The 23,890-nt window shown below is 41.3% G+C and overlaps 1 protein-coding gene across 28 annotated transcripts in view; it reads right to left on the bottom strand.

Moving 5' to 3' along the window:
• Nucleotides 1–418: 418 nt before the first annotated feature.
• Nucleotides 419–23,890, bottom strand: part of LOC145788992 (protein kinase and PP2C-like domain-containing protein) — a 72,452-nt gene continuing 48,980 nt past the window's right edge. For 9 of the 28 annotated variants that reach the window (XM_082920786.1, XM_082920790.1, XM_082920791.1 and 6 more), the window contains 11 exons: nucleotides 13,705–13,822; nucleotides 12,455–12,621; nucleotides 8,971–9,038; nucleotides 8,623–8,834; nucleotides 8,084–8,135; nucleotides 6,470–7,016; nucleotides 6,026–6,095; nucleotides 5,729–5,917; nucleotides 5,499–5,603; nucleotides 2,399–2,494; nucleotides 419–822 (listed from right to left, as the gene is read on the bottom strand). In XM_082920786.1, the coding sequence (XP_082776912.1) occupies nucleotides 2,464–2,494; nucleotides 5,499–5,603; nucleotides 5,729–5,917; nucleotides 6,026–6,095; nucleotides 6,470–7,016; nucleotides 8,084–8,135; nucleotides 8,623–8,834; nucleotides 8,971–9,038; nucleotides 12,455–12,621; nucleotides 13,705–13,822 (1,559 nt within the window). In that variant the 3' untranslated portion in view covers nucleotides 419–822; nucleotides 2,399–2,463. Of the gene's footprint in view, nucleotides 823–2,398; nucleotides 2,495–5,498; nucleotides 5,604–5,728; nucleotides 5,918–6,025; nucleotides 6,096–6,469; nucleotides 7,017–8,083; nucleotides 8,136–8,622; nucleotides 8,835–8,970; nucleotides 9,039–12,454; nucleotides 12,622–13,704; nucleotides 13,823–13,993; nucleotides 14,124–23,890 lie in introns of those variants that run through there. The other 19 variants (XM_082920798.1, XM_082920807.1, XM_082920802.1 and 16 more) reach the window with 5 other exon arrangements.

Raw genomic sequence — 23,890 nt, 5'->3', positions numbered from 1 at the left:
TTAACTCAAACAGTAGACAAATAAATTTTCAATTGAAAACAAAAACAAAACCTTTATTAGCTTTAAAATCCTATTTTACATGTTTTTTTCTTAGTTAGATGGAGTTATATAAGAGATTAAAAAATGTCATAACACCCTTTAATAGAAATAATATTAAATATGTAACTAATTTTTCATTATACCGATTATTCGTGCCAGCTTTGTTCTATACAAATTCGACAGTAATCCAACCTATTTAATATTCGTGCTAACGAGTCGTGCCATATACATATTCATGTAGATTTGAATCGTATTATCATATCAAAAATTCCTGCCTTAATCATGTAGTACAGTTTAATTTTAATGAAGTGTTCATGCCTTTTTGGGGGAGAGAGAGAGAGTGTGTGTGCGCGCGCGCGCACTGTGAACACATTAAACATCTATTAACAATATTATTCCATATATGCACATTGAAATCCAATAATACAAGCATATGCTTTGTGTAGTTTCCCACTAAAAATAAATGTACACATACAATTTCCACAAGACGAGGAGGTAAATCTTTTCCTACCACCTCTGGTTCATTTCCATGTCTCACTAAAATTAATTTCATAGATACAAAACAATTTGTATAAGAATACCATCAAACCTAGTAAATCCTCTCTGCAGTAGTTACAGGATGCAGGAAAACGACAATAACAGTTATATTATCTTTGCTTCCACGTTCAGCAGCCTCGGTTGCCAATCTCTTTGAGCACATCCTAGGCTCTTTCACTGTGTCCTTTATTATGCAAACAATCTCTGCGTTGCTCATAACATCCCAGAGCCATCGCTAGCCATAACCTGACAGTCGAACACATATTGTTACTCTCTCTATAAAAATGTGATATGCTAACAAGTCACAACCATCCGTCATAAATGAAGCAAAATTTTGAAAATGGTCTGATTACAAATGAAACATACATCATAAGCATTTGAATTAAATAAGAATTATTGGGAAAAGCATAAAGGTCGCAAAATTATCTAGGGTTTTACTTCCTACCCCCCTTTTCAGCCACTGTAATTTTTTTCAAAAGATCATTTTTTAGAGATCACTAAACTAAAAGAATATAACTCCAAGTTCAGAAATATAAGAAGCATGTGAAGGTAGGTGTTAATAGTTGATATTGGCAATATGACAAGAAGGTTGAATATGAAGAGATAATAAAAATAGAAAAGAGAGAAGAAAGAACACAAAAAGTTAATGTGGTTCAGTCAATCTTGGCTTACGTCCACACATACAAAGCCCTATGGGCTACATCTTTTATTCACACTACTTAATCCTCTTGATTACATGGTACACCATATATATAAAGTGGGAGATACAATTAAATCCCTTCAGTTATGGATCTTCATATATTCTGATATCTTTAACACTATAATGTTATCTCAAACTTAACCAGTCCCAAATATACTAGAGAGGTTATCTTCCTAATATTAGGTATGGACTGTCTCACTTTACATGTAGTTCTATGGAAGTTCAATCGTCAGAACACTCTCTCATTCTAGGCTTACTCCACACCCTCCCTGTATTGTCTTATTTCAATGCTTTGAAACCATGAGGTGTGAATGGGGAGGGAAGAGATAGGGCAAGGTCGCTAGAATTTTTTTATTTTTAGAACCGAAAAACAAAGGCATAAACCATAATCGTTCAAATTGTGGTATGCGATCTCTTTTGAATAAGTTTGATCTGAGTGCCTACCTGTGTTATGCACTAACAAACGAAAAGCATAATACAAATTAGAATAATTACAAGTCTGCCAAGATAATTTTTTTTTTTTTTTTTTGATAACTCAGCATCTGGCCCACTAGACCGACTACTCCGGAAGACCAATCCCACCATCCACTAGTGGGGGTCGGGGCAAAGTCCATATTCTTTTGCATTTGAGCTTTGTTGTTTAAATACAACTCCTTAAGAGTTTATTGTTCTAAAACCTTGTGTTACTTCTTTTCCACATCATTCGTAAACTATTGGTATTAATGGAGTGTTTGTGGGAAACACTTGGAGAAAATCTTGTTCTGTAAGGCTACAGATTTCAAACTTCAATAATATATCTCAGGATTATTCAATTGTCTTGCAATAACATTTCCAAGTACGGGACCTCCTAAATTGGGGGCCTACAAATTTCAAATTGCAAGAACATGAATTGTGCTATGATCATCCAGGCACTACAGAAAATTGTGTTTGGTAATGGCATATAGAACAAATGCTTTTAAAGTGATTAAAGCAGATGCAACTGCAGTTATTTAAAATTTCTGATTTCCCTGGAAACTGTACATAAAAGTCTATTTAGAAGCCACAAATCCATTTATTAGTTTCTCGTAGCACACAAATAATAAACCCCAGATAACAGAAGATTATCAGATCAAAGGACCTTACCAAGTATTCATCTTCTACAAACAATATGGTCTCAGTTATCTCAGGTTCTGCAATCATAGCAGGCTTCAGATCATCATCACCAATAGACCGCGTAACCTGTAAAAAATATGTAATTAATAAACTTCAAATTCAACCACAAATTATTGATTATTACTTTCACATCATGTTGAATACTGGAAGCACGGGCAAAGAGTGGGGCCGGACAGGGACCATGTGTTCCTGTTTACCCATCCTCTACTTGTTTCTTTATTTTTTAAATCTAGTTTACAGAAACCTCATTAAATAGAAACCAACCTTTTGTTTCTAATTCATTATTTAGAATTTAAAAAATAAAATAAATAAAATATCAGCTATTAGCTCAGTGCTATCTCTTAATACCCAAAAAGATAAGGTGCAAGGTTCAGGCCCTCACAAGACATGAAGGAAAAATAAAAATAAAGGAATATATAACTTTAACAAATTAAAGAAAAAATGTTTGCCTACTGTAGATGTGCTTTGTTGGTGGACATGCTAGCAAGTTTGGTTGAGAATTATGAATCTTCCTATACTCAACCTATTGTTGTATTTAATTTTAGCTACACCACACAAAGAACAAAAATCAATGTTTTAGGATAAATTATATTAATATATATACATACATACATACATATATATACACATATGTAGGTTTAGAGAAAAGAAAGAGTTAGGGAATGAGTTAGACTTCATTCCCTTTTATATTGATAATTCTGATCAATTACAGGCATAATTCAAGCAACTAAAAAAGGAATAAATAAGAATACAATTCATTATTTCCTATTCTACCAATTTCCTATTCTAACAACATATATATTTTTAGGGTAAATTACAGTAAACCCCTCTCAACTATGACCCATTGTCAAGTTAAAAATCAATGTTTAAAATTCAACACTCAACCCGCTTATAGTTTTGTTTTGTAACTCTAAACCTCTTCTGTCATCACACCGGTAGTCATTTGGCATAAATGTATCATACTGTAATTAAAAATTTATGACTAAAAAAGCCTTATTATATATACATACATTGTATATATATACACAACCGGCAACTCTACATGGCCAGAAATGCCAAGCCATAACCAGAAACTCTCATGGCTAATACCAACTAGAGAACCCTTATTAGCCAAGCCATTATGATTTGATAAAAAAGTTTCACAGCAAAAGAATTGAGGGTTTTGATGGTGATACGTTGATTAGGTGGGGGGATTTTAGTGGACATATGTTGAATTAATATAGGGCTTTTAGTGTTGAGGGGTTTCAATGTGTATTGGGGTGTTTGATCAGTGGGAGGGAGGCTGTGGGCAAGGGGTTTCGGCTTGGTGGGAATCGAAAGGGGAGGTGGTGAGTGGTGGGGGAAATAAGGTGGTGGTGCAGAGATGGGAGGAGGGAGGAACAATGAAGGAGATGCCATTGGTTAAAGAAAGAAAAAAAAAGGAGTTGGTGTAGGCTGGAAGAGGAGTTGCATGTGGCGAGTGAGATGAAGAGAGGTGGGCCATTGTCTTCAACCACCGTTGTCGCCATTGCCATTGCCATTGCCATAAGCTGTTGTAGCCACTGCCAACCCCTCATCTCTCTCTCTCTCTCTCTCTCTTCAATGAGTTCAAAACCCCAAGCCCTTAAACAACACCCCTATATCCATTGCCACCCCCAAACTTCACTCCCTTTGTTGATCATTAGGTCCTGCAAAAATATGGGATTGTTGTGGTGATTCACAGTGGCTGACTTTACTCCCTTTGTCAAATGAATTTGTTGTGTTTGTTAATCGGAATTGTGGAGACACTGTGGAATTAAGGGTTTGGGATTGAATTGATTTGATTAGGGTTTGGAAGAAATTAGGTAGTGGTTGAAGAAGATAATGGTAGTCTGGTAGCAATACAATTGAAGGGTAAAAGGGTAACTTAATAATTTCTGTTAACAGTGTTAATGACTTTTGCAATTCATATACTTCAAGGGGGGTAAGTGTTGCCTTTAAAACATTAAGGGGGCAACTCAAAAATAGGTCATAGTTGAGGGGGGTTTAATGTAATTTACCGTATTTTTTTATTGTACTGTTGTGAGCTGATTGTAAAGTGTAACGTATATACCTGAAAGTTGTACCTGTACTATTTCTTTTGTGTAATGTAATGGGATTTAAGTAGGGAGGAAAGAGAGTTCGGTGTGTGCTACTTTTATACACTAGGATTATAAACACACACACATATGAAGCAAGTCTTGTTATTGAAATTTAAATCATTTGCTTTGCTATTTGTTTCCATTTTTGTTGTTGAACCCTTGAACACTAAATTAGGCTTTAAAACATACATCAATCACCCTACTCTTTTGAATCAGTCCACATCTAATATGAACTTACAATAGAAGATCTCACTATTTTAACTTAATAATCTTAACTAGCCTTAAACCCTTAACCATCATGCCTTAGATTTCTAATATGAAATTGGGGTGTGACAACCTGCCACTGATTTGCCCCAAAAATCCTAACCTCAAGGAGCAACCACTCCTATTCACCAGTCTCTAGACCTCCAAAAGCCTATGCGCCCTCCGAGAGGTTGAGACTGCCCAAAAGACCTCTCTTCAGGAATTAAGAAGCTTCTTTTGAGCCAACAAAGGAACTTCAAATCCCCATCAGGGATCTTTGCAGAGATCTACCCTTTTTTGCGACCCACATCTTCTTGCGATCAACCCCGTCAACAACCACATCGAATGCTTTGAGCCCAACTTGCATAATGTTCCTCTTCATGGTGACAACTGATGAACCCTCCATACAACTACCAGCCGATGCAGGACACAAGGAGCCTCCTCGCTACGCTCAGAAGTTGGAGTAGGATTCGAGGACCAACTCCTTACCTTTTATATTTTCGCTCATGTTTTAGTGATCATAAGTATTTTTGATAATCATAATGCTCAAGATATCCCTAGATATGGGTTGTAGTGGTGGTTCATGTGTCTTAACACTTGGTGCAAAAAGAATTTGACGAAACAAATAAGTTTATATTATATACTTCCTCACAATAGACAACCATATTAGAAGACAATAGTCTACACATTTTTCTAGAATATCGTTAAGCAAAGGATAAGAAGAAAACCTGGAGAGCAGCAGGCCCAACCCTCCACGTGTCAACTTGCCATTTGACCTGTCCCCCTTCACTGATAATACGTTCTCTCTCCTCAGGACAACTTGCAACATGATCCTACAGCGTCAAGTTGAATTAGTTGGAGAACAATTTAACCTATTTGGGTAAGCAAAGGAGACAATTTTTAATAAAATAAGTTAAAAAAAGGTCCATGTTTTATTCTAATAGAATGTTTCAACTACACAGTCATTGCCCTGCAATCGCCAGCATTATCAACAAAAAGCTTGTTTCTGACTACAAGAGCCACAATGGCTGTGCAACCAGGATGCCAGTCTTTCTGAATAACTCCCTTAGATTTACGATGGGAATCCAATTCATTCCTGAATGCAACATCTGTCTTGACAAATGCTTCTAGTAATGCATCGGACGGACTGCATTGTTATCAAATACAAAATAAAAATATGTACTTCTTATTAAATACATTCATATATAGATTATAGAATGTAAAGAGCCCACGAGAATAATAGAATGGAAGAAACCTTTTTATGGAACCAAGACTTTGCAAAAATCCTGGTAGAGCTCGAGCAGAAAACTCAGCAGCTGCTGCACCTGCATTTGATCTTGCCATTTTTATTGTAATCTAGAGCAACTAATGCACGACACATAGGCTATGTTTGGAAACAACCAAAAAGAATTATAAAAAAAAAAGAAAAAAAAAAGGAATTCTTCAAGAATTTAAACATTAATTTCTTAAAACTAATTTCCAAATAATTCCATTTTGTAATAGTTGGGCTTTGTAATGCTCATTATGTCATTCTGGTTTCATTAAGAAACACTTCAAGTGATGCCCAAGCAATTGTTTATTAATTAATATTGTGATCACCCACATGAGCTTTAGTTCTCATTAAAATCCACTGTTGCTTGAGTTTGGTACCAAATACACCAATAGGATGAAAATAAGTAGCTCTTAATTTATGACGCACCTCGATGACCATCAAAGATTCCAAACACATGGATATCCTTCTCACCGCACATATGGGGCATAAGAAAGTGAGTGTCCTCCATTGTCTCCCTTCTCCCACAAGTACCGAAGGATCCCCAAGACAACACTGGATGGTATGCTGAAGGATCAGTAAAAGGATCAGGCCAAATTCTGACACCAGAATCAGCTGCGAGACAAGATCTCTTTGACAGGTTTTCACCCTCAGTAAACCAGTTAATACTTTTTTGATAAGCAAGAAGGCTCGGGATGCCCTCATCACCAAGAGGGATAGAGGGGTCAACAAGTGCCTTTTCCTTTTCGTCTTCCTCTACTCTCTTTCTGCATTCCAAGATGGGATCAAGTTCCAGAATAATATCATCAAAAGAAGGCCTATTTCGGGGATTTGCATCCCAACATCTCTGTATCAAGGACGGGAAACCTGTTGGTGCAGACGAGCTGTGACCAGCAAGAGCAGGTCGCAATCCTTCAGACACCACGGCTGCTGTAAGTTGCTGTTCAGTACAGTTCATTTCCAGCACAGCGTGGGCCTGCAAGCAGATCACATGATGCACAACCATGTTAAAAAGCATAGTTGACAGGTCAAATGATTAGGGGGCATTCAGTCAGATTAAGATGTAAGATATTATCTGTGAAGAATTGGACGTCCAGAAGAAACTTAACTTCAACAGAAACCTTTTTTTTTTAATACAATTTTTAGAATATGAAAATTATATGGGAAACCTGAACCCTGATAAGCAGTTATATGCATGAACATATGTGTGCTCATAAACTGAATGACAAGAAAAATGAGGAATGGTATGAGAAGTAATCTAGAAAGCAGGAAGAGAAATCCCACTAGATGTTAAATGAGATTGAACAACACAGAGTGGCTGAAAATGAGAGAGCTTAGCGTGGTGGTCAAACTACATGACCTTCAACACAGAGTGGCAGGAAATATACCCCAAGTCCCAGAAAATGAGTTCATGCCACGCTTGCCTGAAACTGCTGTGGTTAAACTGCAGGATTCAAGTGTTCCACTTGTCTTAATCACCATGGTGGTCAAACTACATGTCCTTCAACTCTGCGATAGTAACACTGTGCCATTCGTCCAATAGCCAAGTCAAAGAGGCAGGACTTATATATGCTGAAGTATTCAACATAGCACCTCGGAAGATTTTGTGGTTTGGTGGCTAGAGACTAAAGTGTTGATCACTACGACACCCCCGTGAGTGCCACTTAAGCCAGCCTTACTGAGAGAGAGATACCACACCATTGGACCTTTTGTGTGGATGCTCAGGGATCAAGGCAAATCCTAAGGGATTGATACACAGCCACATGTTGTGGCATATCCTAATGGAATACAGAAATATCTAGGAAATTTGTTATGGGTCTTGTGACCCCCCTCTTATAAATAGGAGTTAGCACCCCTTACATCACCAGCACTTTCGGGGCACGTAACATCAACATCAAGGAGGTGCCAAACTCCTTAGACATTTACTTCATCTATGCTATTACTGGCCCACACACATTTCTACACCTCCACTCGCAAGAGTGATAATTTAACAGCCATATAGCCATGTAAACAGTGAGTTATAGTAAAAGGAAAAAGTCAAACCTGCACTTCTGCACGAAGATCAGTATATGGGACAACACCAGTAAGCAGTTCACTGCAACACATCGAAATCAAATTTCATGTTTATATGAAATTATATAAAATAAATTCTTCTACATGTCATTGCAAATGATAATGATCTATCAAATCCCAAGTTCTACGACAAGTTAGGACTGTAAGAGAAATAAGCTGCCTAGATAACAAAGCAAAAGACTCGGTCTATACATACTATCTAGCATTGAAATGTTATCCCCGAATCTAACAATATAAAGTACATGCATACCCTTCTTGTTATTACATTGCCACGAAATTTGTTAGATAAAGTGAATTAAGGCATTCATGAATGATCAAGATGACCAATCATTCTATTTGCTTTTCGACAAGTACGACATGAAAATAGTCAGCCCAAGAAAATAGTGTTTAATCCATTATTAGACACTCTAAGAAGTATGGACATGGACAAGAGACACGATAGAGATATGACATGGACACGCTAGCACAACAAATTTCAAAAAATGCAAGATGCAACACGTGAAGGACACCTGCAACTATATACATCTGACTTTTCATTATGTATCTCCTTTCTCAATATTTCAGGCGCCATATAAATGAGTGTGCCGACCATATTCTTTTTATGGAAACCACCAGTTGGCTTTCCAAATGACCTCCAGTTTTCCATAGAAACTCGTTTAAGATCTTTCTTGTATTCTGCTAAACCAAAGTCTGCCAGATGTGGACGAAGGTTTTCATCAAGCTGCCAAAAAAAAAAAAAACAGAGGCACCAGCAGCATATTATTCAACCACTTCAATAGGAAACACAAAATCTTACCCACAAAAAGATCAGAAACAAAACAAAACAAAACAAATCAGAAAATGATGATGGCCTTTACAAGAATATTTGCTAGTTTTACATCCCTGTGTACAATCCCAAGTTTATGTAGATGTTGCAGAGCTTTAGCTGTAAAATAGGAAACATGATCATTATAACTTTAGTATAAACCTTATCATACGTTCATAAAACAGAGAATCAAAACAAAGGGACAGACATACAGCAATAAGCTTATCCAATGCCAGTAATCAGCAATCAATCTTTTCCTATGGGACCACATTACATCAAACCCCTCTTGTCGGAGAAAACCCATCTCGAGTTTGAAGAGATGTTTACGTTTCAAAAAATTGCTCCAAAGTTTCTCCTTCCTATGTACTCGGATTTAGCTTAGTTTGGTACTTTGGTTAGAAAAAATTTCAAGTGATATAACTCAAATGGAGAACTTTACTACATTCAGCCCAAACTCCCAAACAAGTAAACTGGTTTCTCACAGGAATTCCATCAAAACACATATGTGGTACCAAGCAAAGAGTAAACAAATTAAGTAATTGGACACGAATGAAATCCTCATCATCATCATCATCAGCAGCAGCAGCAGCAGTAGAGAAGAAAGAGAGAAGGCAACATCAGTGACAGAGGAAAGATCCAACAACAGTTACGGAGAAGAGAAAACAACAGCTACAACAGAGAACAGACAGATCAGCAGTAGCAGGAGTAGTAGCAGACGCGGGGAAGTAGATAATAGATTCAAAGAAGAAGCAGAGAATAGAAGCAACATCAGTGAAGAAGAAGAAAGAGAAAGCAACAGGGGAGAGGAAGAAGAAACCAGCTGGGAAGATGAAGAAGAAGCGAAGCTAAGCTATGCAGAGAAGGAGAAAGAACCAGGGAAGATGCAGAAAAGAGAAGAATATGCAGAGAAGAGAGAGACAAAGGAAGCAGAAGATAGAGAAAGAAACAGAGAAGAAGCAGCGAGAGCTGAAACCAAAACAAATTTGGAATTTCTAAATTAATGAGACGAGTAATCTGAAGAGGTTCAATAGTTACCATTAAATCCATAAAGTAATTCCAAGAATTTTCAGCTGAAACTTAAAGAGGTATCTAATTAGGACGTCTACCTAAGATGCTGAGTAGCAATACCAAATTTTAAAATTGGCGAGGTTTTTTTCCTTTTGGATGATGAAGAACCTCTCCAAGACAGAGCTGAACCCAAAACATCTGAGTTTATATCTCACTCCTTTGACTACTAGGCTATCCATGCAGGTTAAATTGGTGAGATGTTGGAAATAATTTAGAAAAATTAATAGTATTTGCATTATTTATTCATGAATGTTTTAAAAATTGAAATCATATTCCACGTTAGCTATTCCCATGTTTTACAGAAATTCAAGGATATTTATCAAAATTTTTGAAGAGCATTATGTCTATCGTGACATAAATACTTCATTATCATCACTCATATGTTTAGACATTCTTATAAATCTTGTGCAACATGCTAAAACTTACCAACAAGTTAATCTCTTTATTTTATTTTGGTCAATGGTCAATAACCTAATCTAAGTTTGGGTTCCCTTCTCTAGATGCATCAGGAATAATCCATTCAAAATTGACAAAAAACACTACTAATTCCTATATGTTGAAAAAAACAATACTTAAGAACACAACATGGTAGTAGATTGCACATCCTTAATCATTGACAACGTATGTTTTATGGAATGTGTGTAAAATCTAAGCCAATGCTATCAAAAGCGTGCTTAGGCACGCACCTAGGCACAAAGTGTAGTAAGGTGCACCTGAGGGCCAGGGTAGGGTAAACTATAGCGGTAGGTAGGTCAAAATTGTCAGGTTTATAGTAAAGTAAAGTATAAAATTGTATCACTAAATTAATTAAGTTTAAAAGCAAGAATTCACACTCAAAACCCGATCCATTGCCATCCTTGAGGTGAGATGACATTAACGAAGCGCATCCGAGGCATGCGCCTATTTCAATTGCTCCTAATTTGTTAAAGACATGATATCAACCCTTCAATCAAATGAAGTCCATTGTAATTTCATTTGTTCCTATAAAAGCCTCCCGAATAAATAGAAAACTCCAACCTTAATCAACAAAATAAAGTTACATACCAAAGCATTTACATTTTGACTTTCATATCATTTTTTTAAATTTTTTTATTACCTTTTTTCCCTCTAGACGGTGACAATCGTCAAATAGTAATTTACAGCCTTAAGTGTTTATCTATGAAGCATGGGTGCGGGTACGGGTACGATACGGGTACACCGATACGGAAAATTCTTTAAAAAGTAGGGTACTAGTATGGCTGGGTACATCAATTTTTTTTAATTTTTTTAAAAATTTATAGCCAAACATCCAACATACAAATCAAAATTTCAATATCAAAACTAAAAAGAGAATAACTTGTCTAAAAAGTTATACAATTATTTTTTTTTCTTTTTTGATTGTCTAAAACAGGATACAAAAGAGACCAAAACCATGACTCATAGGTAAAGAGTGTTGGAAATAAATTACTTGATATTTTCAAAATTGAAAGAATAATAATAAAGGCTGCAATAAATTCTAGCATCTGAGGGGGAAAAAAAAAAAATTCATTTTGCCGTACTGGTGTCGTACCCATGCCGTACCCACAATGTACCCATGACGTACCCAAATGTATTTGCCGTACACGGCATGTATTCGGCGTACCCGGTACGTGTACTGCCGTACCGGTACTCGTACCCGCACCCGGTAAGTACCCAGTACTCGTACGACACCATTTTTGGAGTATCGTACTTCATAGGTGTTTATTGTTTAATGGCTTAATTTTTATAATTGTTATTATTATTTTTTTTGATAAATATTATTATTATCATTATTATTATTATTATTATTGCTAGGGGTTGTTGGAGTTTTGCTCCTGACACAAATCTATGATTTAAGTTACAATTTTACTCCTTCAATTGCATCTAAACAAAAACTAGGGCTAAAATTTTTGTTTTCGTCCAGAATTGAAAAGATGCTTTGAAAACAATTTAGGTTCAATAGAAGGCTCTGTTTAAAGGATTTAGTACATTTCTTTATTTATTATTTTTCCAAAAAAGACTAAATGTCCAAGAATTTCGAAAATTTATCATTTGTAATAATTGTGACAGAGCACGAGTAGTACCATTAGCAACACTCAAAGTAAAAAGAGACTTCAAGCAAGAAAAACACCAATGGAAAGATTCACTATATAACTTTACAGTAGTTAGAAACCTAAACTTGAAATCTACACCACATCACTAACATGTCATCAATGTGAACTAAGCACCTATAAGAATCATCTCAAGTATTTCATATTACCTAAACAAATCATAACAGGTAATAAAACACTATGAGTCTATGAGTGTCATGTTCAGCCTAATCTATACTACTTATTTACCCTTAATAAGAGGAATTTTGCACATAATATCACAAAGAAAATACAAAGAATTTCAATGACGAGTAAGGAATTAAGGTTTACTTCACAAAATTAAAACAAACTCAAATGAAGCCAAGATCATCAAAGACATACCTAACTGGACTGAGATGGTGAGCACTTGATCAAAAGTTGGATTCCACTCTTCCACGTGTAGTTTCTCTGCCAAATTTAGGGACTCGTAGAATTTGAAGAAAAACATGTAATTTGGAGGCTTTGCATGTGCTGCAACCAATGTGGCGATTCCTGGATGATCTAACTTGCTTCATCATCACATCATATAACCAAATTGTCAAAAAAGAATCCCGCATATCACATGTAGACATTCAAATAAACAAACCAAATACACATACATAAACATCTACACACATAAATTCATATATAAGCGCATATTTTATACTATTATTAGAAGGAAACACCTTAATTGATGTCCCTGACAGATTTTTAGTATGCCTGAATTACCCCATGCTCAAACATCTTTGGATTCTATTTTGATTTGCACAGAATGATAAAATGGTAAAACTACCTAAAACCACCTCAACATCCTTTTCTAGAACCAATATCCCTCTCCTCCCCAAAATGCATCATGGCCAGCCCCAACCTTGAGGCAAGACCACCAAGGGCCTCCAAATTTTAACAAAATTTAGGGGCCCCTAATTAATTTTAACTCTTATAGCATTAGTAGGCTCAAAAATAAGGATTCAGTACAACTAATCTAAGTTCACAATCTAAACTAAAGGGTCCTTACAGATTATGCAAGCTTAATTAGTAATTTTGCATTAAAAAATGTGAAAAAGTAATATTTAACTGATACACTGTTGTAGTTGGTTCAATTTTTATTTGGTATTATTTAACTGATACCTTTTTGTAAACTGAATTTGGTCAAATTATAAAACTAACAAGACAATATTCTTATCATTTTGAGCTCTTGTAATGATTTTTCTTCGTGTCTTAATTTGTGTAAGTAAATTTTAGTAATTATATCTGCAAGCTAAATTTGTGTGGGTAATAGCAAATTTAAATATATATATATATATATAAAATGTAAATACTTACTATTTTACATGCAATTTTTTTAATGATTATATATAAAAGGCTCCAATTTCAAGAGTCCTCTTAGGGCTCCAACAACTCAGGGTAGGCCTTGATCATCGCACTATAGTTGGTTACTTACATAGTGAGACACACACACACATGTATATACACACAAAAAGGGGTTTTGCTAATTTGGAATTCACGTAAGGCAGAGATAGAAAATGAGAAAAGGTGGAGAATATTTGTGTGCTAAATAGGACAAAATGAGCTACTGTATATATGGAGAGAGAGAGAGAGAGAGTAGAAATGACCATCGCATTTGCAATTCCTTGTGGAATTTATCAATGTGATCAGAGGTAGACAAAATGGGTTTTTTCATAGCAACCTTGTTTCCATCCAAAACAGCTTCATAAACCACACTTTCTGCTCCTGAAACAGAATGAATACACACCAATTCAGTTTCACATTCACAACAACAAAGCCAATGTAAGAGCAAAGCCAAAGAGGGGTACAAATTAAGGGCCACAAATTAAGCTCTCTCTTTGAATTGCAATTGAGAAACAAAAAAACAAATACACACATATATATATTGATTGATACCTCGAGCAATTGGGTTTAAGAGAGAGTAGGAAGAAGGTGGGAGATGTAGAGGAATTGAGTCGCTCCGGCAGCAACCCCGAATGCATGTGTTTGGCTCCACAATCTCCACCCCCATATCTCTCTCTCTCTCTCTCTCTCGCCTCTCACCCATGTATATATTTATATGTTTATGTATATGTAGAAGAGGGTGGAAAAACGAAGCTTCGGGTTGGGGCTGGGATGGAGAGGATGAAGACAGATTATTTTGGTAGGTCGGTTAAAAAGTTGAATTTTTATTTTATTTTATTAAAATTGTACGAGCACGAAATAATCTGTCTCGTATAATTCTGTTGATTAAGTTTACACTCCTTCAAACGTCCTCGTCTTATCACCTGAAAATACAAACGTGAGTTAGCTGGTGGGTGTGTGTCGGAAACCCTTTCGATGCCTAAGTCAGCAAATAGACTATAGACACAAAAGCTCTGTGTATTTGAGAATAAGAATTGTGATACCTGTACGTAGGTCCTATCATGAGCTTTTATAGATTCCACCTGGCACAATCTTAGTAGGACTCCAGCTCTCCTTATAAGAGTCCTCCTAATAATCACACTCCCAAGGATAATCCCTATCCTCATAACATCCTACTCACTACCAACCAAGTGAGACGGCTCTAACCTCCTGCCTTAGCTCGGTAGTACACTCAATCGAGCTAGCCTGCCCCTGCTCTACATTGGATAGAACCAAGATGGTATTCGACTGAGATAACCTTCAGTCCAGTATGCTACAAATATACCCCAGTCCGAGTTGCTGTTTACATCTAGCCAATCTGCTCCAGTCCTTGGACTGATATCTGTACACCACAAGACCGAGCTATAAAAGCTCTTAGCTCGGCCGCAAGCGCGCCCTTACGAATTGTGGAGTCTACTTAGCTAGGCCCAATACTTAAATCAAATGGACCTAGCTCGGCCCGGTTTATGCATATAAATTATCCTCTCAATTGGCCCTTAGTTCCATCTGTGAAGCATGACTAGGATTATTACCTTCAAACCGTGCTAAGATATTAGCCAAAGGGAAGTACTTCGGCTAGCCGAGCTACAAAACCCACTCGGTTTTCCCGTCTTTGACGTAGTACAACCCGCTTTTCCACGCTGCTGACACCACGCCCTTACTTGAAAATAGTGCATCGGGGGGGCCAAAATCGGGTGACAGCCAAGAGAAGGTCCGGGGAACACCTCAAAACACCTAGGGAGGGACCAACGTGAGTTGTGAAAACTTACGGAACTCGCACAGCACTCCCGGTTTGGAAACTAAGTCAAAAAATACACTTCCTAAATACTTAAGTTTGAAAATAGGCCATCGGGGGCCAAAAAAATCTGTAACAGTCCCGAGAAGGCCCGTGGAACACCTTCAACACCTCGGGAGAAACCAATGTAAGTTGTGGAAACTAGCGCGGGACTTCCGGTTTGAAAACTAGGTCGGAAAATGTACTTTTTTCACACTGAATCTTGAAAACAGGCCTCGGCGGGCCAGAATCGTGTAACAATCACGAGAAGGCCCGGGGAACACCCCGAACATCTCAGGAGGGACCAATTTGAGCCATGAAAACATAACGAATAGGCACGGGGACTGCCGAATTGAAAACTAGGTTGGAGAACACACTTTTCTAACACTTAAGCTTGGAAGTAGGCCATCGGGGTGACAAAATCATGTAACAGTCGCAACAAGGGACGGGAACACCTCAAACACCTCGGGAGTGACAGACGCAAGTTGTGAAAGCTTACGGAACTAACACGGGGACTCCCGGTTTGAAAACTAAGTTGGAAAGTGCCACTTTTTCCACGCTTAGGCTTGGAAATAGGACACCGGAGGGAAGGGCCGAAACCGTGTCACAGTCACGAGAAGACCCGGGGAACACGTCAAACACCCCGGGAGGGACCGATGTAAGTTGTGAAAACTTACGGAACTAGCACGGGACTCCCGGATTGGAAACTAAGCCCGAAACGGCACTTCTCTCGCACCTAAGCTTGAAAATAGTCCATCGGGGGGGCCAAAATCGGGTGACAGCCAAGAGAAGGTCCGGGGAACACCTCAAAACACCTAGGGTGGGACCAACGTGAGTTGTGGAAACTTACGGAACTCGCATGGGACTCCCGGTTTGGAAACTAAGTCAAAAAATGCACTTCCTAAACACTTAAGTTTGAAAATAGGGCATCGGGGGCCAAAAAAATCCTGTAACAGTCCCGAGAAGGCCCATGGAACACCTCCAACACCTCGGGAGAAACCAATGTAAGTTGTGGAAACTAGCGCGGGACTTCCGGTTTGAAAACTAGGTCGAAAAATGTACTTTTTTCACACTGAAGCTTGAAAACAGGCCTCGGCGGGCCGGAATCGTGTAAAAATCACTAGAAGGCCCGGGGAACACCCCGAACATCTCAGGAGGGACCAATTTGAGCCGTGAAAACATAACGAACAAGCACGGGGACTGCCGATTTGAAAACTAGGTTGGAGAACACACTTTTTTAACACCTAAGCTTGGAAGTAGGCCATCGGGGTGACAAAATCATGTAACAGTCGCAACAAGGGACGGGAACACCTCAAACCCCTCGGGAGTGACAGACGCAAGTTGTGAAAGCTTACGGAACCAACACAGGGACTCCCGGTTTGAAAACTAAGTTAGAAAGTGCCACTTTTTCCACGCTTAGGCTTGGAAATAGAACACCGGGGGGAAGGGCCGAAACCGTGTCACAGTCGCGAGAAGGACCGGGAAATGCACCAAACACCTCGGGAGGGTCCAAGAGGTAAGTTGCGGAGACTTACGGAATTAGCACGGGACTCTCGACTTGAGAACTAAAACAAAAAATGCACTTTTTTCACACTTAAGCTCGAAAATAAGCCGTCGGGGGCCAAAATCGTGTAAAAGTCACGAGAAGACTCGGGGAACACGTCAAACACCCCGGGAGGGACCGATGTAAGTTGTGAAAACTTACGGAACTAGCACGGGACTCCCGGTTTGGAAACTAAGTCCGAAACGGCACTTCTCTCGCACCTAAGTTTGAAAATAGTCCATCGGGGGGGCCAAAATCGGGTGACAGCCAAGAGAAGGTCCGGGGAACACCTCAAAACACCTAGGGAGGGACAAACGTGAGTTGTGTAAACTAACGAAACTCGCACGGGACTCCCGGTTTGGGAACTAAGTCAAAAAATGCACTTCCTAAACACTTAAGTTTGAAAGTAGGCCATCGGGGGCCAAAAAAATCCTGTAACAGTCCCGAGAAGGCCCGTGGAACACCTCCAACACCTCGGGAGAAACCAATGTAAGTTGTGAAAACTAGCGCGCGACTTCCGGTTTGAAAACTAGGTCGGAAAATATACTTTTTTCACACTGAAGCTTGAAAACAGGCCTTGGCGGGCCGGAATCGTGTAACAATCACGAGAAGGCCCGGGGAACACCCCGAACATCTCAGGAGGGACCAATTTGAGCCCTGAAAACATAACGAACAGCCACAGGGACTCCCGATTTGAAAACTAGGTCGGAAAACACACTTTTCTAACACTTAAACTTGGAAGTAGGCTATCGGGGGGACAGAATCATGTAACAGTCGCAACAAGGGCCCGGAACACCTCAAACACCTCGGGAGTGACAGGCGCGAGTCGTGAAAGCTTCGGAACTAGCACGGGGACTCCCGGTTTGAAAACTAAGTTGGAAAAAGACACTTTTTCCACGCTTAGGCTTGGAAATAGGACACCGAGGAGGAGGCCAAAAACGTGTCACAGTCGCAAGAAGGACCGAGAAATGCCCCAAACACCTTGGGAGGGTCCAAGAGGTAAGTTGTGGAGACTTACGGAACTAGCACGGGACTCTCGACTTGAGAACTAAATCAAAAAATACACTTTTTTCACACTTAAGCTCGAAAATAAGCCGTCGGGGGCCAAAATCGTGTAACAGTCACGAGAAGGCCCAGGGAACACGTCAAACACCCCGGGAGGGACCGATGTAAGTTGTGAAAACTTTTGGCGCACAGGACACCCGGTTAGGAAACTAAGTCCGAAAGGGCACTTTTCTCGCACCTAAGCTTGGAAATAGTGCATCGTGGGGGGGCCAAAATCAGGTGACAGCCAAGAGAAGGTCCGGGGAACACCTCAAAACACCTAGGGAGGGACAAACGTGAGTTGTGGAAACTAACGAAACTCGAAAGGGACTCCCGGTTTGGAAACTAAGTCAAAAAATGCATTTCCTAAACACTTAAGTTTGAAAATAGGCCATCGGGGGCCAAAAAAATCCTGTAACAGTCCCGAGAAGGCCCGTGGAACACCTCCAACACCTCGGGAGAAACCAATGTAAGTTGTGGAAACTAGCGCGCGACTTCAGGTTTGAAAACTAGGTCGGAAAATGTACTTTTTTCACACTGAAGCTTGAAAACAGGCCTCGGCGGGCCGAAATCGTGTAACAATCACGAGAAGGCCCGGGGAACTCCCCGAACATCTCAGGAGGGACCAATTTGAGCCGTGAAAACATAACGAACAGGCACGGGGACTCCCGATTTGAAAACTAGGTCGGAAAACACACTTTTCTAACACTTAAGCTTGGAAGTAGGCCATCGGGGGCCTAAAATCATGTAGCAGTCGCAACAAGGGCCGGGAGCGCCTCAAACACCTCGGGAGTGACAGACGCGAGTTGTGAAAGCTTACGGAACTAGCACGGGGACTCCCGATTTGAAAACTAGGTCGGAAAACACACTTTTCGAACACTTAAGCTTGGAAGTAGGACGCAGGGGGGGCCAAAACCGTGTCACAGTCGCGAGGAGGACCCAGAAATGCCCCAAACACCTCGGGAGGGTCCAAGAGGTAAGCTGCAGAGACTTACGGAACTAGCACGGGACTCTCGGCTTGAGAACTAAATAAAAAAATGCACTTTTTTCACACTTAAGCTCGAAAATAAGCCGTCGGGGGCCAAAATCGTGTAACAGTCACGAGAAGGCCCGGGGAACACGTCACACACCCCGAGAGGGACCGATGTAAGTTGTGAAAACTTACGGAACTAGCACGGGACTCCCGGTTTGGAAACTAACTCCGAAACGGCAGTTTTCTCGCACCTAAGCTTGAAAATAGTGCATCGGGTGGGCCAAAATCGGGTGACAGCCAAGAGAAGGTCCGGGGAACACCTCAAAACAGTTAGGGAGGGACAAACGCAAGTTGTGGAAACTAACGAAACTCGCATGGGACTCCCGGTTGGAAACATAGTCAAAAAATGCACTTCCTAAACACTTAAGTTTGAAAATAGGCCATCGGGCGCAAAAAAAATCCTGTACCAGTCCCGAGAAGGCCCGTGGAACACCTCTAACACCTCGAGAGAAACCAATGTAAGTTGTGGAAACTAGCGCGGGACTTCCGGTTTGAAAACTAGATCGGAAAAGGTACTTTTTTCACACCAAAGCTTGAAAACAGGCCTTGGCGGGCCGGAATCGTGTAACAATCACGAGAAGGCCCGGGGAACACACCGAAAATCTCAGGAGGGACCAATTTGAGCCGTGAAAACATAACGAACAGGCACGGGGACTCCCGATTTGAAAACTAGGTCGGAAATCACACTTTTCTAACACTTAAGCTTGGAAGTAGGCCATCGGGGGGCCAAAATCATGTAACAGTCGCAACAAGGGCCGGGAACACCTCAAACACCTCGAGAGTGACAGACGCGACTTGTGAAAGCTGACGGAACTAGCACGGGGACTCTCGGTTTGAAAAATAAGTTGGAAAGAGACACTTTTTCCACGCTTGGGCTTGGAAATAGGACACCGGGGAGGAGGCCAAAAACGTGTCACAGTTGCAAGAAGGACCGAGAAATGCCAAAAACACCTCGGGAGGGTCCAAGAGGTAAGCTGCGGAGACTTACGGAACTAGCACGGGACTCTCGGCTTGAGAACTAAATCAAAAAATGCACTTTTTTCACACTTAAGCTCGAAAATAAGCCGTCGGGGGCCAAAATCGTGTAACAGTCACGAGAAGGCCCGGGGAACACGTCAAACACCCCGGGAGGGACCGATGTAAGTTGTGAAAACTTACGGAACTAGCACGGGACTCCCGTTTTGGAAACTAAGTCCGAAACGGCACTTTTCTCGCACCTAAGCTTGAAAATAGTGCATCGGGGGGGCCAAAATCGGGTGACAGCCAAGAGAAGGTCCGGGGAACACCTCAAAAAACCTAGGGAGGAACCAACGTGAGTTGTGGAAACTTACGGAACTTGCATGGGACTCCCGCTTTGGAAACTATGTGAAAAAATGCACTTCCTAAACACTTAAGTTTGAAAATATGCCATCAGGGGCCAAAAAAATTCTGTAACAGTCCCGAGAAGGCCCGTGGAACACCTCCAACACTCCGAGAGAAAGCAATGTAAGTTGTGGAAACTAGCGCGAGACTTCCGGATTGAAAACTAGCTCGAAAAAGGAAAATTTTCACACTGAAGCTTGAAAACAGGCCTCGGCGGGCCGGAATCGTGTAACAATCACGAGAAGGCCGGAGAACACACCGAACATCTCAGGAGGGACCAATTTGAGCCGTGAAAACATAACGAACAGGCACGGGGACTCCCGATTTGAAAACTAGGTCGGAAAACACACTTTTCTAACACTTAAGCTTGGAAGTAGGCCATCGGGGGGCCAAAATCATGTAACAGTCGCAATAAGGGCCGGGAACACCTCAAACACCTCGGGAGTGACAGACGCGAGGTGTCAAAGCTTACGGAACTAGCACGGGGACTCCGGGTTTGAAAACTAAGTTGGAAAGAGTCACTTTTTTCACGCTTAGGCTTGGAAATAGGACACCAGGGGGAGACCAAAACGTGTCACAGCCGCGAGAAGGACCGAGAAATGCCCAAAACACCTCGGGAGGGTCCAATAGTTATGTTGCGGAGACATACGGAACTAGCACGGGACTCTCGGCTTGAGAACTAAATCAAAAAATGCACTTTTTTCAAACTTAAGCTCGAAAATAAGCCGTCGGGGGCCAAAATCGTGTAACAGTCACGAGAAGGCCCGGGGAACACGTCAAACACCCAGGGAGGGACCGATGTAAGTCGTGAAAACTTACGGAACTGGCACGGAACTCCCGGTTTGGAAACTACATCCGAAACGGCACTTTTCTCGCATCTAAGCTTGAAAATAGTGCATCGGGGGGCCAAAATCAGGTGACAGCCAAGAGAAGGTCCGGGGAACACCTCAAAACACCTAGGGAGGGACAAACGCAGGTTGTGGAAACAAACGAAACCCGCATGGGACTCCCAGTTTGGAAACTTAGTCAAAAAATGCACTTCCTAAACACTTAAGTTTGAAAATAAGCAATCGGGCGCCAAAAAAATCTTGTACCAGTCCCGAGAAGGCCCGTGGAACACCTCCAACACACCTCGAGAGAAACTAAAGTAAGTTATGGAAACTAGCGCGGGGCTTCCGGTTTGAAAACTAGGTCGGAAAAGGTACTCTTTTCACACCGAAGCTTGAAAACAGGCCTCGGCGGGCTGGAATCGTGTAACAATCACGAGAAGGCCCGGGGAACACCCCGAACATCTGAGGAGGGACCAATTTGAGCCGTGAAAACATAACGAACAGGCACGGGGACTCCCGATTTGAAAACTAGGTCGGAAAACACACGTTTCCAACAATTAAGCTTGGAAGTAGGCCATCGGGGGCCAAAATCATGTAACAGTCGCAACAAGGGCCGGGAAAACCTCAAACACCTCGGGAGTGACAGACGCAAGTTGTGAAAGCTTACGGAACTAGCACGGGGACTCCCGGTTTGAAAACTAAGTTGGAAAGAGACACTTTTTCCACGCTTAGGCTTGGAAACAGGACGCCGGGGAGGAGGCCAAAAACGTGTCACAGTCGCAAGAAGGACCGAGAAATGCCAAAAACACCTCGGGAGGGTCCAAGAGGTAAGTTGCGGAGGCTTACGGAACTAGCACGGGACTCTCGGCTTGAGAACTAAATCAAAAAATGCACTTTTTTCACACTTAAGCTCGAAAATAAGCCGTCGGGGGCCAAAATCGTGTAACAGTCACGAGAAGGCCCAGGGAACACGTCAAACACCCCGGGAGGGACCGATGTAAGTTGTGAAAACTTACGGAACTAGCACGGGACTCCCGGTTTGGAAACTAAGTCCTAAACGGCACATTTCTCGCACCTAAGCTTGAAAATAGTGCATCGGGGGGGCCAAAATCGGGTGACAGCCAAGAGAAGGTCCGGGGAACACCTCAAAACACCTAGGGAGGGACAAACGTGAGTTGTGGAAACTAACGAAACTCGCACGGGACACCCTGTTTGGAAACTAAGTCAAAAAATGCACTTCCTAAACACTTAAGTTTGAAAATAGGGCATCGGGGCCCAAAAAAATTCCTGTAACAGTCTTGACAAGGACCGTGGGACACCACCAACACCTCCAGAGAAACCGATGTAAGTTATGGAAACGAGCGCGGGACTTCCGGTTTGAAAACTAGGTCAAAAAATGAACTTTTTTCACACTGAAGGTTGAAAACAGGCCTCGGCGGGCCGGAATCGTGTAACAATAACGAGAAGGCCAGGGGAACACCCCGAACATCTCAGGAGGGACCAATTTAAGCCGTGAAAACATAACGAACAGGCACGGGGACTCCCGATTTGAAAACTAGGTCGGAAAACACACTTTTCGAACACTTAAGCTTGGAAGTAGGACGCAGGGGGGGCCAAAACCGTGTCACAGTCGCGAGGAGGACCCAGAAATGCCCCAAACACCTCGGGAGGGTCCAAGAGGTAAGTTGCGGAGACTTACGGAACTAGCACGGGACTCTCGGCTTGAGAACTAAATAAAAAAATGCACTTTTTTCACACTTAAGCTCGAAAATAAGCCGTCGGGGGCCAAAATCGTGTAACAGTCACGAGAAGGCCCGGGGAACACGTCACACACCCCGGGAGGGACCGATGTAAGTTGTGAAAACTTACGGAACTAGCACGGGACTCCCGGTTTGGAAACTAACTCCGAAACGGCACTTTTCTCGCACCTAAGCTTGAAAATAGTCCATCGGGTGACAGCCAAGAGAAGGTCCGGGGAACACCTCAAAACACCTAGGGCCGGACCAACGTGAGCTGTGAAAACTTACGGAACTTGCATGGGACTCACGGTTTGGAAACTAAGTCAAAAAATGCACTTCCTAAACACTGAAGTTTGAAAATAGGCAATCGGGGCCCCAAAAAATCCTACAACAGTCCCGAGAAGGCCCGTAGAGATCACCTCCAACACATCGAGAGAAAACAACGTAGGTTGTGGAAACTAGCGCGGGACTTCTGGTTTGAAAACTAGGTCGGAAAATGTACTTTTTTCACACTGAAGCTTGAAAACAGGCCTCGGCGGGCCGGAATCGTGTAACAATCACGAGAAGGCCCGGGGAACACCCCGAACATCTCAGGAGGGACCAACTTGAGCCGTGAAAACATAACGAACAGGCACGAGGACTCCCGATTTGAAAACTAGGTCGGAAAACACACTTTTCTAACACTTAAGCTTGGAAGTAGGCCATCGGGGGCCTAAAATCATGTAACAGTCGCAACAAGGGCCGGGAGCACCTCAAACACCTCGGGAGTGACAGACGCGAGTTGTGAAAGCTTACGGAACTAGCACGGGGACTCCCGGTTTGAAAACTAAGTTGGAAAGGGACTGTTTTTCCACGCTTAGGCTTGGAAATAGGACACCGGGGGGGAGGCCAAAAACGTGTCACAGTCGCGAGAAGGACCGAGAAATGCCCAAAACACCTCGGGAGGGTCCAAGAGGTAAGCTGCGGAGACTTACGGAACTAGCACGGGACTCTCGGCTTGAGAACTAAATCAAAAAATGCACTTTTTTCACACTTAAGCTCGAAAATAAGCCGTCGGGGGCCAAAATCGTGTAACAGTCACGAGA

The sequence above is a fragment of the Camellia sinensis genome, chromosome 3 (assembly GCF_055761805.1).
Source record: "Camellia sinensis isolate YWXY chromosome 3, ASM5576180v1, whole genome shotgun sequence".
Lineage (NCBI taxonomy): Eukaryota > Viridiplantae > Streptophyta > Magnoliopsida > Ericales > Theaceae > Camellia > Camellia sinensis.
This window is presented reverse-complemented; position numbering and strand designations above follow the sequence as displayed.